Here is a 14376-nt window from a genome sequence, read left to right on the forward strand (position 1 = left end):
CCATCCTCACAGACTGCTGGCCTGGAGTAGGATCAGATGGGGCCAAAGTAGTGGAATAGTGGTGAGGTTTTAATGGGTGTAGGGTTAGTTGGAAGGGCAATTATATATTTTTTTTCACAAAGTGTAATGAATTCATACTCCAGAATAGTAGGTTGATACACAGCCAATACAGTAGGTGGTGGCATGCACCTATGATATTTGTTTGCGGACTGCCAAGATGAAGAAGAAGAAACTGGGCCACGTAATTATTATTTTTTTACAGCCAAATCTCGCGAGAGCATCTGTGCAGCAGGGACAACATCACTTTTGCCTTTTAGGGGAAAATGCCAAACCAAGATCAATTATTTTACCAACGGATTGGATTGATCCTTTGAATTCCATGTATATGTTTTGTACAGGGTATATGATATTCATGCGATAATATGTATCATTTAAAAGGTAAGACTTGTTTTGGTGAATGTAAGTGTTCACATGTTTGAGCTAGCTAGTTTACTGGTAGTTCCTCTGCATATATAGCTTGTTGTAGCTAACGTAACTATTGATTGATTATTGATCAATACCCTGAACTAATGCAGCTAGCTAACTAACTTGACATGAAACTAGCTAGGTTTTGTTTTGTCCAGTTAGTTAGCCGACGAGTCAATAGCCAACTGTTTGCACATCATGTTAGCCACTGCACCTATGTGAAGCCTAGCCACAATAGTGGAATTTGCTGTATACCTTCAAAATAAAAGTCCTCAATTGAAAGTGATGCAAACGGAAACCAATAGTGGTAATACAATTATTTGTTAATTTGACAAAAAGAAATACAAAAAGTTGAAATCGCACTGTGGATGTGTTATAGTTCAGAATTGCATTGGGGGGATACTAACATGCACGGTACAGCTTTACCCCATTTCTTGGAACCAAGGTCCATAGGTAAGGCTGTGTGCATTGCAATATGAATATTCAATACATAATAGGTTGACTGGTGAGCTTAATGTGGCTCATTTTACAGTGGTTTTAGAGTCCTGTAGTAAGAACTACGATGCACATTTATGTGTAAACTCTTCAGAATTGTAATCTGTGGGTGTCACAGAGTAGGCTGATGCCTATGGATTTTGGGTCCATGAAATGGGGTATCAGCCTACTCAGTGACACCCACAGATTACGATTCTGAAGAGTTTATACAAATAGTGTAGTAGCTCATATTAGAGAACTTTAACTGTAGGAAATCGCCTCACTAGCCTATTGTGCGTATTGACATTCATATTGCAATGTACAGCCTTACCCCATTTCGTGGACCCACGATCCATAGGTATCAGCCTACTCAACTCTAATTTTTATTTTTCACACGCTTTTTAAACAGGTGTAGACTAACAGTGAAATGCTTACTTAGGGCATAGAACAATTATAGAAACATAGTAACATGAGGAAAAACACACAATGAGTAACGATAACTTGGCTATATACACAGGGTACTAGTACGGAGTCGTTGTTCAGGGGTACAAGGTAATTGAAGTAGATATGTACATATAGGTAGGGATAAAAGGGTCAATGCAGATAGCTAGTCCAGGTAGCTATGTGGTTAACTATTTAGCAGTCTTATGGCTTTGGGGGTAGAAGCCGTTCAGAGTCCTGTTGGTTCCAGACTTGATGCATCGATACCGCTTGCCATGTGCTAACAGAGAGAACAGTCTAACTTGGGTGGCAGGAGTCGATCACAGTTTATTTGGTCATTTTTTAGGGCCTTCCTCTGACACCGCCTGGTATAGAGGTCCTGGATGGCAGGGACCTTGGCCCCAGTGAGCAGCCGGTCAAGATGCTCTTTATGGTGCAGCTGTATACGTTTTGTAGTATCTGAAGGCCCATGCCGAATCTTTGCAGCCTCCAGAGGGTGAAGAGTCATTTTTTGTGCCTTTTCTGACTGTTGGTGTGTGTGGACCATGATAATTCCTTAGTGTATGGCACTATGGTCTTGAACGCTGAGCTGTAGTCAATAAACATCTTTCTTACACAGGTGTTCCTCTTGTCCAGATGGGAGAGGGCAGTGAGGAGTGCAATAGAGGTTGCGTTATCTGTGGATCTGTTGTGGCGGTATGCGAATTGGAGTGGGTCCAGGGTGTCTGGGTTGACGATGTTGACGTGAGCCATCACTTGCCTTTCAAAGCATTTCACGGCCATAGACATTTAGACAGGTTGCCTTGGCGTTCTTGGGTACAGGGATTATGGTGGTCTGTTGAACCATATTACAGACTGTGTCAGGGAGAGGTTGAAAATGTCAGTGAAGACACTTGCCAGTTGGTCAGCGTGTGCTCTGAGTACGCATCCTGTTAATCTGTCGGGCCTCACAATTCTGAAGAGTTTACACAAATATTAGCGTTGAAGCTCATATTAGGGAACTTTAACTGTGGGAAATCACCTCACTATTCAGCCTGTTGCCAAATCTTTGCAGCCTCCATTGCAATATTGAACATTAATATTGCAATGTATTTTATTTATCCTTTATTTAACTAGGAAAGTCAGTTAAGCACAAATTCTTATTTACGATGAGGGGCAGAACGACAGATTTGTACCTTGTCAGCTTGGGGATTCCATCTAGCAACCTTTCGGTTACTGGCCCAACGCTCTAACCACTAGGCTACCTGCCGCCCCTATGGATGTCCGGTACTTATTGAGGTTTTAGGGTCACGGTTTGGTTTGTTTACGGTACAGCAGGAAATTGAAATGCCAACAGTTGCTGTAGTTATTTTTTGTTTATTTGGCAAAAGACTCAAAACAAAAGTCCAGCTTCTGTGACAGCATTCACAGTGTTCCTGCATTGTCTGTTGTGACAGAGATTTATTTTGGGCCTCTCAAGTAGTCTTCAGGGGTCCAAAGTGTTGGACCTGTTCCAAAATGGACCTGGGGCTTTCCCACTCTATGCATAAATACAATTTTCAATATAAAGACTGAACGGACCCGAAGACAACTAGACCAGTCACATATAGACCTGGTTGGATCTAGACCCGATCCGAGTGAGGGAAGCAGCAGAAAAGTCAATTTGTAAACTACTTTGTTAACCAGAGTTGATAAAGCGTGAGGGAGAAAGAGGTGCCGCTGTACCAGATGTAGGAGGGGTCTTGTGTGTGTACTGTGAGCGAGTGACTGGCGGAGGGAGAGACTTAAACCAAGCCGAAGCGCGGTAGTAGACTAACTTCTAGCTTGTCATAGCTATTTATTGATCAAATATGATTACGTTGTACCTGTCCTGACTGCATCAAACCGAGAAACACTAGCAGCTAATTGAGGATGCATGCACTTTTTACATGTGCTGACTGCATCAAACCGAGAAACACTCGTCAGCTAGCAAGGCTAATGAAGGAGGCATGCACTTTTTACATGTCCTACAGTTACAAATATTACCTCCATTCAGATTATTAAGTAGCAGCCTAACTGTTGTCTCTTGGTCGTTGTAGCATATCCTTCTCATTTAACTTTTAATTCCATCTTCCATTGATTAAATATCTCCTAACTTGCTTTGTCACACACGGAGTCTTTCTGAAAGTAGGGCTGCTTTGATGACTTGTGATATCCCAAAAACAACAAGCTACACATGCCACTCTGCATAGGCTATTGTCGATGAGTATTGGTGACGTACTATTAACATTTTATCCACAACTCTGTCCATCGCCGTTGTAATCTACTGTGAAGTCAAAATGTTCCCAAACCGGAGATTTCAACGACGGTTTATCGACCCTACTACTCGCCATTGTACCGAAGTAGTTGCTGGCTGCGCCTCAAAGTATAGTTTCAAATATGCCAGTTAAGATTTTAATTTTGATTACAATGTGCACATATGCTCTAGTTAATGGAATAGCCTAGATTATTATTATTTTTTTTTCAGATCAGTTTTACTCAAGGCAGGGGCATACAACGCATAGCCTTTAGTAGTTTAACATTTATTTTGTATGTGTTTATTCAGGTTCACAGTGTGGACCAAACCAAGGACCCCGTACCGAACAGTTCAGTACGAATACGTGTACCGTTACACCCCTACAACCTATGTGTTGAACAATAATATTACAATGTATACCTTATCCCATTTCATGGACCCAAGATCCATAGGTATCAGCCTACTGTGTGACACCCACAGATTACAATTCTGAAGTGTTTACACAACTAATATGCGCTATGACGCTAATATTTATCTTTAACTGTCCGAAATCACCTCACTATACAGTTTTTAGTCTCGCAGTAAGAGCTACGACGCTCATATGTGTGAACTCTTCAGAATTGTAATCTGTGGATGTCAGTCAGTTGATACCCCATTTCAATGACCCAAGATTCATAGGTAAGGCTACTCGGTGCATTCAAAAAGTATTCAGATCCCTTGACTTTTTCCACATTTTGTTACATTACAGTCTTATTCAAATATATCTCATTAATGGACACACAACACACCATAATGAGAAATCAAAAACAGGTTTAGACATTTCTGCAAATTTCTCGAAAATAAAACAGTAACATTTACATAAGTATTAAGACCCTTTACTCAGTACTTTGAACTTTTGGTAGCGATTACACCCAAGAAGACTTGAGGCTATGACGCTACAAGCTTGGCACGCCTGTATTTGGGGAGTTTCTCCCATTCTTCTCTGCAGATCCTCTCAGGTCCTGTCAAATTGGATGGGGAGCATTGATGTACAGCTATTTTCAGGTCTCTCAAGTGACGTTCGATCGGGTTCAGGTCCAGGCTCTGGCAGGGTCACTCAAGGACATTCAGAGACGTGTCCCGAAGCCACTCCTGTGTTGTCTTGGCTGTGTGCATTGTCCTGTTGGAGGTGAACCTTCTGAGGTCCTGAGCACTCTGGAGCAGGTTTTCATCAAGGATCTCTCTGTACTTTGCTCCGTTCATCTTTCCCTCGATCCTAACTAGTCTCCCAGTCCCTGCCGCTGAAAAACATCCCAACAGCATGATGCTGCCACCACCATGCTTCACCGTAGGGATGGTGCCAGGTTTCCTCCAGATGTGACGCTTGGCATTCAGGCCAAAGCACTCAATCTTGGTTTCATCAGACCAGTGAATCTTGTTTCTGAGTCTGAGTCCTTAAGGGGCCTTTTGGAAAATTTTACTGAGGAGTGGCTTCTGTTTGGCTGCTCTACCATAAAGGCTTGATTGGTGGAGTGCTGCAGAGATGTTTGTCCTTCTGGAAGGTTCTCTCATCTCCACAGAGGAACTCTGGAGCTCTGTCAGAGTGACCATTAGGTTCTTGGTCACCTCCCTGACCAAGGCCCTTCTCCCCCGATTGCTCAGTTTGGCCAGGCGACCAGCTCTAGGAATAGTCTTGGTGATTCCAAACTTCTTCCATTTAAGAATGATGGAGGCCACTGTGTTCTTGGGGACCTTCAATGCTGCAGATATTTTTTTGGTACCCTTCCCCAGATCATTGCCTCAACACAATCCTGTCTCAGAGCTCTACGGACAATTCCTTCGACCTCATGGCTTGGTTTATGCTCTGACATGCACTGTCAACTGTGGGACCTTATATTGACAGGTGTGTGCCTTTCCAAATCATGTCCAATCAGTTGAATTTACCACAGGTGGACTCCAATGAAGTTTTAGAAATATATCTCAAGGATGATCAATTTGAAACAGGATGCACCTGTCCCCTCCATCTACGCTGATTGAAGTGGCTTTAATAGGTGACATCCAATAAGGGATTATAGCTTTCACCTGGATTCACATGATCAGTCAATGTCATGGAAAGAGCAGGTGTTCCTAATGTTTTGTACACTCAATGCCTGTAGCAAGTCTACATACACCCCCTTGAACTTTTTCACATTTTGTTGTATTACAAAGTGGGATTGAAGTATATTTAATTGTAATTTTTTTGGTCATTGATCTACACAAAATACTCTGTCAAATTGAAAAGAGAATTAAAAAAAAAATCAAATTAATAAAATGTTTAGAACTAAAATCATTGAAGTCATTGCATAGGTATTCACCCGCTTTGTTTAGGAAAGCCTAAGTGAGTTCAGAAGTAAAATGTGGCTTAACAAATCATACTAAGTTTTATATGTGAAATAATAGGGGTTGACATAATAAAAATAAAATTAAAAAAGATGACTACCCCCTTCCTCTGTCCCACATACATACAGTACAAGTCAAAAGTTTGAAATAACACATATGGAATCATGTATTAAGCAAAAAAGTGTTTAACAAATCAAAATATATTTTATATTTGAGTTTCTTCAAATAGCCACCCTTTGCCTTGATGACAGCTTTGCACGCTCTTGGCAAACTTTTGACTGGTACTGTATATCTGTAAGGTCCCTCAGTCAAATATTGCATTTCAAGCACAGATTCAACTTTAAAGACCAGGGAGCTTTTTAAAAGCCTCATAAGGAAGGGCAGTGATTGGTAGATGGGTTATAATAATAACAGATCAGACATTGAATAACAGATCAGACATTGAATATATCTTTAAGCATGGTTAATAATTATGCTGTGGATGATATATTAAACCATCCAGACACATCAGACTAAGTTGTCATTCTGAACTGAGCTGCAGGACAGGAAGGAAACTGCTTAGGGATGTGATTTTAAAACAGCTACGGTGTTCAATGGCTGTGATCTGAGGACTGAGGATGGATCAACAACATTGTAGTGACTCTACAATAATGACAGAGTGAAAATAACAATTTAAATATACAGAATAAAAAATATTCCTAAACATGTATATGCATTAAGGCACTAAAGTAATACTGCAAAAAAAACACAGCAAAGGAATATATCACTGAGTTAACTGCCTCCTTATTTTCAAGCACGGTGCTGGCTCCAGCATGGTATGGGTATGAGGGACGGAGGTAACCACAGGCAAAATCCTAGAGGAAAACCTGTTTGTCTGCTTTACACCAGACACTGGGAGGAGAATTCACCTTTCTGCAGGACAATAAGCCAAAATCGGCACTGGAGTTGCTTACCAAGAAGAACTGTATGTTCCTGAGTGGCCAAGTTAGTTTTGACCTAAATCTGCTTGAAAATCTATGGCAAGACTTGAAATTTGCTGTCTAGCCATGATCCCTAGCACCTTGACAGAGCTTGAAGAATTTTGAAAAGAATAATGGGCAAATATTGCACCATACAGATGTGCAAAGCTCTTATGAGACTTACCCAAGAAGACTTACCCAAGAAGACGTAATAGCTGTAATCTGTGCCAAAGGAGTTCCTAACGCGTATTGACTCAAGGGGTGAATATTTATCTAATGAGGTATATTAGTGTTAACATTTCCATAAATTCACATATTTTCTTAAAGATTTTTCTTCCACTTTGACATTGGAGTATTTTGTGTAGATCGTTGACCAAAAAAGGACAAATCCATTTCATTCCCACTTTGTAACACAACATTTGAAGTCTAATACAGCCACAATACGATTTCAACAGATTTTTTTGCTTTATTTCGTCAAATTATCAAATTGTTTTTTGTTAAGATTATATAACAACATTTAGAACTTGTTTAACATTATCTAGTCCAAATATGGCCTGATTCCGCAATTTGTATCCTTTTGCATCGCTTTCAATGGGGGACTTTTATTTTGAAGGCTACTCGCAAATTCCACTATTGTGGCTAATCCTTATTGTGGCCAGTTTCACATAGGTAGCCACTGCCTGGCTAAACATATATATATATATAATGATTTTTATTTTATTTTTTACAAGCATTCTAAATCATCTCTGCTATGTACTAGCTGGGACTGGTAACTAACTTAGTGCTTGCTATGTTGTGATCACATTAGTTAGCTGAGGTGCTACTGTCATCATTGTTAGCTAGCTAGTTAGCCACAATTAGCTAGCTCGCATTATTCGGGATCATCGTGACATTAGCTGGCGAGCAGCTGTCAAGAGTTGGAATGCGAAGGGGAATTGCGTTTTAGTTTCGTATTCACTGAATGTATAACTAGCATTTATGTGAATATTTACAGCTTGTTTTGCTCTCCTGAATCAACCCAGTGAATTAATATATAACTCGACTCCCTTCGTCATGTCAGATTATGAATGGTGAATAATCCGGGCTGGACGTCTCTGTGCACGGGTGATGGCAGCACGTCCACAGTCATATGATAGCAACTCAAGTGACACTGAGAATTGGGAACGAAAAACAACCAACCGACCTCGCTAACTCTGCAAGCACTCGAGGTGAGGCAATTACTTTGTATTTGATAGTGTGTAAGATCAGAAAGAACTGACACTAACCAAGATAGTTGGCATTTCTGTGGAGGCATTTCACATCCATGATCATGTGTATAGTGTTATAGGTATAGTCCATCCTATTATAGGCTAGACAGATATTTTTCAGCATAGTTACACACTCATTGTGCACTTCTTTAGTTTTCTATATATTGTTTTTCAAATATTTTCTTATAAAAAAATATATAAAAAATCTCTGCATTGTTGGTTAAGGGCTTGTTGGTAAAGTCTACACCTGTTGTATTCGGCACATGTAACAAATACATTTTGATTTCATAATGTTGACATTGACCATTGTGATTTACAATGAAGGCCAGGTTACTCTTGAGCCCAACATCATAAAAGGCTACTGTTTTTATCATAACTGTAAAGTCAGATGGGCTGTCATAACGCTCCCAGTAGTCATTATTTTAAAAGTCCACTGTCATGACAGCGCTATGTACACTTTATAACTACAAGTTTAAGTGAAGTGTTTGCTAATGGTCTATGCCCTTTACTGGCTGTTGTTTAGGCAGAAAGAAAGTCTTTGGCATTTCGTGGGTCATTGTAGTTCAGTTATTTAAGAGTCCCTGGAGAGACTAGCTACCTAACTTCCAAAGCAAATTCTTTCAAAAACAGTCCTTATTTTTCCTAACTTCTAAGAACTGGTACAGAACATGACCATGCAAGTGTGTCTTTTGGCTTCTCTCCAAACAGGAACGTTGGCCTACTTTTTATACTTCCATGGCTCACTGATGTGATGTGCCCTCATATTAAGGGAACAGACGTTATCCTATACAACACTGTGCTTTTACTGAATCTCTGGGACAATATATTCAATATTTCAATACTAAATGGGAAGCTATTACTTATGATTGTAGGCCTATATAGGGACGCAATCATTTTGATACTGCTTTTAATGTCTTTTCCCTTTAAAAGATGTACCATTAGACAAGTGGTCCGCCTACATTAAAAGGGATTCTGCTTTTGTGCGTGTACATTTGTCTCCTTCCATTCTGTCCAGTTATTCTTCTTGGGTTAGATGGGCTGTTTCTATGCTGTCTGTATTTTTTTGTTTTATTATTATTGAATATACTTGCCGCTCAACAACTACATCACATTAGTAGTCATCTTACAGACTCCCATCCAGAGCGACATACAGAAGCATCCAGGGTCAACGCCCTGCTCAAGGGCACGTCGACAGATCTCCCACAAGGTCACAAAAACGTGACTGTGACAGTATGATCCAGGGCAGTGTTGTTATAATTACGTCTAGAGGTAAATACTGGTTCTAGTAAAGCCTTGGACCACACTGTCACTGCTGACAGAGGTCCTGAGTGTCTACGGTTACAGCAGACACCTGCAATCTGTAATAATACATTAGGGGAAGAAAGACAACTGTGTGTGTGTGTGTGTGTGTGTGTGTGTGTGTGTGTGTGTGTGTGTGTGTGTGTGTGTGTGTAGAGTTTAACAGCAATTAGTATTTAGTTTGCTTTCTGCTCTGGCCAGCGCTCAGTCGCGTGCATCTCGACTAGAGGCAGACCTGGTGAAGATGAGCCTGCATGGTGCTAGTGGGGGCAGTGACCGCTCACGCGACCGCCGCCGCTCCAGCGATCGCTCCCGGGACTCGTCACACGAGAGGGGAGAGGGCCAGCTCACCCCCTGCATCAGAAATGTCACCTCGCCCACCCGCCAGCACAACAGCGGTGAGTAGAACGTACTGAGAACACTTTCACAGTCTCCTAAAATAATATTTCTAAGAGAACATGTTGGATTCTAATGTTGGCATGTAATTGGAGTAGTCTATGAAAAAGGTCAGTCGTCATGGCAGTGAGTTAGTGCCTCTCTCCCTCCACCTCCAGACCGTGAGAGGGACGGTGGCTCCAGGCCCAGCAGCCCCCGTCCTCAGAGGCTTTCCCCCAGCAGCTCCAGTAGCAGCGGGGTGGTCAGCAGCCGTAACAGCAGCCTGTCCAGCACTGAGGGCTGCTTTAAGAGCCTGGGAGTGGGAGAGATGGTGTTTGTCTATGAGAATAGCAAGGAGGGACTGGGCACGGGCCTGGGTACCCGCAGCATCCGGACCTCAGGCTCCGAGAGGGTCACTCTTATTGTAGATAACACACGGTTTGTGGTGGACCCTTCAATCTTCACAGCACAGCCCAATACCATGCTGGGCAGGTAGGGCTGACCTCATTGTTGTACTTTATGGTAAAATCATCAATCCGTATCAAGTTTTGTTTTACCAGTATGGTTATATGAGGAGGAAGTGACCTACATGTTTTTTTTCCTTTAGCTTTTTTATTGTATGAACGCTGAACAACACTGAAGTGTGACCCCTGTGAAATCTGACCTGTTTTGTGGTTTCTTGCAGAATGTTTGGATCTGGAAGGGAACACAATTTTACACGGCCCAATGAAAAAGGAGAGTATGAAGTCGCCGAGGGCATCAGCTCTACAGTGTTCCGAGCCATCCTGGTCAGTCAATAGCACTGTATTACCAAGTACAACACTCCCTTTTACTAACTTGGTCAATTATTAACTGTTTTTACTTTTTTTTTAAATCCTTGATCTAGCGTAGCCGTTGCTAACCTTTGCTCTTCTGAGCCACAAGGGGCAGCCTGCTACGCATAGTAATCCTGAATTGATTAACTTATTTGTTGATTGTCTGAAACTTTGTAACTTAATTATATAGACACCAGAAACATTTACTTAAGGCTATAGAGTCAACCTCAGACTGTTATTATTGAGTAGATGCCATGAGTTGTCCACTGAGGCTATGAATGTCCTGAGAACAAATGCAACAATCAATACCACTGGCTGTAGGCTGCTGATGTTAAAATGGAGGATGGGATTGATACAAATGTGGGCTGTTGTTGACAAACATGGATCACTCTGGCCTCAGAGGCACAGCACTTGTTTTGAAAGATGCACCATTTTATTTTTGCATTTGCAAATCTATATCCATGCCCAGCTCAACTGGCAGTAAACTGATATCTGTACGTAGGGGGGATAGCATTGGCTATTTTACCATTTTAGGAAGGGGGAGCTGATAGGGGGCAGTCTCTGTAATGGCTGCCTTTTGTGTTTTCTCTGTTCACTCTCTAACTGGCAGGATTACTACAAATCTGGGATAATCCGTTGCCCCGATGGAATCTCCATCCCTGAGCTGAGGGAGGCATGTGACTATCTGTGCATCACCTTTGACTACAGCACCATCAAGTGCAGAGACCTCAGTGAGTACATCCCCTTTTTACCCTTCTTGACCTGGTTGGCTCAGTGAACATAAATCATGAGCCCTTGGTTTTCATATCCATTATTAGTGGTTAATTAGGTTTCCATTAGACTGATGATGTTCTGGGAAGTTAGTGTGTTGGTTTGCGTCTCTGAACTGCTGTCTCCTGACTGACCATGTCCCATTGTCCCTAGGTGCCCTCATGCATGAGCTGTCTAACGACGGTGCCCGGCGTCAGTTTGAGTTCTACCTGGAGGAAATGGTTGTGTCTCTGATGGTGGCCAGCGCCCAGAGCGGAGAGAGAGAATGCCACATCGTGGTGCTCACTGATGACGACGTAGTGGACTGGGACGAAGAGTACCCACCACAGATGGGAGAAGAGTACTCACAGAGTTAGTTAATACACACACACACACACTCTCCACCCAACCCTATTTGACCTAGATATTTTGTGTGCATATTGATATGTAGACTGTGTCGTTTTTAAATGTAAGTAGTTCTGTCCTTGAGCTGTTCTGGTCTTTTTATCTTCTGTTTCATGTCATGTTTCATGTTCTGTGTGGACCCCAGGTAGAGTAGTTTCAGCTTTCGCAACAGCTAATAGGGATCCTAATAAGATACTAAATACCAAAAATGTGTTCTTCCTAATTAGTAATCCCTGCCGTGGATTAAACTGTTGTTCACTTACCTAAAAGGACAAACGTAATTGACACTGCTTAAAAAAGTTGTTGATAATGAGTTGCTTTGTGTTTCACCACATTTTATTTTCTCTCTGCAGTAATATACAGTACAAAACTATACCGGTTCTTCAAGTATATAGAAAATCGAGATGTTGCCAAATCAGTTTTAAAGGAGAGAGGACTGAAGAAAATAAGATTAGGCATTGAAGGTAAGATGCTGGTTTTATCATGTATTTGCTGGGGTTCAGAGCAAAAATGTAAGTTTTTCGATTCAGCATTGTGAACTCACTGGCTCTGTTGTCTGCGCCATGTATTGGTAGGTTACCCCACGTATAAAGAGAAGGTGAAGAAGCGTCCTGGTGGCCGTCCTGAGGTCATCTACAACTACGTCCAGAGGCCTTTCATCCGCATGTCCTGGGAGAAGGAGGAGGGCAAGAGCCGCCATGTTGACTTCCAGTGTGTCAAAAGCAAGTCCATCACTAACCTGGCTGCAGCTGCTGCAGATATCCCCCAGGACCAGCTGGTCAACATGCACCCTGGCCCTCAGGTGGACGAGCTGGACAACCTCCCCAACCAGCCCCCCAGCGGACCCCAGTACAGCAACAACTACAACAACGATCCCGGTGACCCAGACGCCCCCTCGCCCGCAGTCTGAGGACTGCCCCCTCCCTGACACCTCCCTCCCCAGTGTACCGCAGCATGGAGCTAGAGGGGCATCATAACCATATTGCCTTGGCACCTCCTCCGCAGCCTTAGAGCCTCAAGGATCTGGTCGACTGTAAAAACCCTATAAGGGACTAGACTGGCAAAAGGGCATATTTCTCCTCTTATTTCTTAAAAAAACAATACTTGACCAAAGGAATTTATTTTTCTGTTAATTGTTTGAAATAAATTTAGCAAACCCAATTATTTTGTAATTATTATTATTTACAGTGGTTATTGGGCTGTTCACTGGTGTTAGTGTTCTCCCCCTGAGTTTTATTTCACATGCAGTTCTGGGCATACTTCCTGGATGGCAAGACTAGTGAATACTGTAACTGTTTGGGGAACAGGTGCAGAGCTTGATGCCTGGCCATGGAGAACAGCCTCTGATTTCATCACCATTCAGTAGAAATTACTGTTGAATTCCCCTCAATATACTTTGAATCATGTAATGGTTGGGTTGGTTGACATCATAGAATTAGTAATGTGATGCTGTGCTCTGTGCTCCCTAAATATTCAGCATGACATAAAGACATTCAAATCACATTGTATTGTGTTTTTATTCCTATCATTATGCTTATCCATTAATAGCACTTGAGTTGAAAGTGGTTACTTTCACCTTATCCCTCTACATAGAGCCAGCGATGGTTTTATTTTGCCCCCCACATTTTCTGAGCAAAAATCATTTGGCCAAAAACACCAGTTATTTTAATTTTGGAAATCTATTCAAGTATTCCCACACATGATAGAGAGACACGTTATCGTATACAAATTTAAGCAAGGTTTGAAATGATCATGTTCTTGTCAAATATTATCTGTTTAGGATTCTTGCGGTCAAATTGCAGTCCACAAATGATTTGTGATTATGTTCTGGCCCCCCGACCATCCACTCACAACATCTGCCCGAGGCTGAGTCTAGTTGATGATCCCTGACGTAGAGTGTGTGTAATAGGATATTTTTAAACCATTTGTTAATCATTTCTGTGACTTGACTTCCTAACCTAGGGCTCTATCCAATCTGTATTGTGAAAGTTGAACTTTAAAGGCAATGTTGCTGCATTAAGTGGAGACTGTATTCATGGTAAACGCTGCATACGTCAGCTCAATTAGAAATCTCCTTTACATTTCTATTGCACAATCTGTAACGCTTCAGCGACACACAGATTTGAATAGAGCCCCTACACTTTCAAACTGAAAGTTCAAAAAGTAGCCTAATACATGTGCAATACCTAGCCTGCAATTGTGGTTTGAGTTGACCTGATTTCAGATCAGGAGAAAAGTTTTCCTTTTATGGGTCATTTGGATAGTCCGCCTGTTGCTAGGGAACAACAATATCTCCCGGTGGTCAGTAGTAAAGCACATCCTGTGTGGGTGGACGCCGCTGGCAGTGAGATGGTCCAGGAAGGTGAGTAGGTGATGAGAAATGGTGTGCCCCCACAATATGCAAACATCCCAAGTCGTGTGGACAATACCAACCAGTCTCCTAGCAACTCTGGCACAGGAACTTGTCTGATTTTGTCATTTCATCTACTGTTGGCAAGCAAACAGATTACTCACTGTATACCCACATTCAACAT

General features: G+C 41.9%; 1 protein-coding gene across 3 annotated transcripts; it reads left to right on the top strand.

Moving 5' to 3' along the window:
* The first annotated feature begins 249 nt into the window (after positions 1 to 249).
* Positions 250 to 13343, top strand: btbd10b (BTB (POZ) domain containing 10b). Of its 3 annotated transcripts, none has more exons than XM_014126707.3 (9): positions 250 to 438; positions 8012 to 8159; positions 9654 to 9895; positions 10052 to 10364; positions 10558 to 10660; positions 11298 to 11418; positions 11612 to 11809; positions 12196 to 12306; positions 12418 to 13343. In XM_014126707.3, the coding sequence occupies exons 3-9, from the start codon at positions 9742 to 9744 to the stop codon at positions 12750 to 12752; spliced, it is 1335 nt and encodes a 444-aa protein (XP_013982182.1). In that variant the 5' UTR covers positions 250 to 438; positions 8012 to 8159; positions 9654 to 9741; the 3' UTR covers positions 12753 to 13343. The 3 variants fall into 3 exon arrangements, with proteins under 3 accessions (XP_013982182.1, XP_013982180.1, XP_013982179.1); XM_014126705.3 differs by having other exon boundaries at positions 9678 to 9895; XM_014126704.3 differs by having other exon boundaries at positions 9699 to 9895.
* Positions 13344 to 14376: the final 1033 nt, after the last annotated feature.

The sequence above is a fragment of the Salmo salar genome, chromosome 11, assembly GCF_965601325.2.
Source record: "Salmo salar chromosome 11, fSalSal1, whole genome shotgun sequence".
Lineage (NCBI taxonomy): Eukaryota > Metazoa > Chordata > Actinopteri > Salmoniformes > Salmonidae > Salmo > Salmo salar.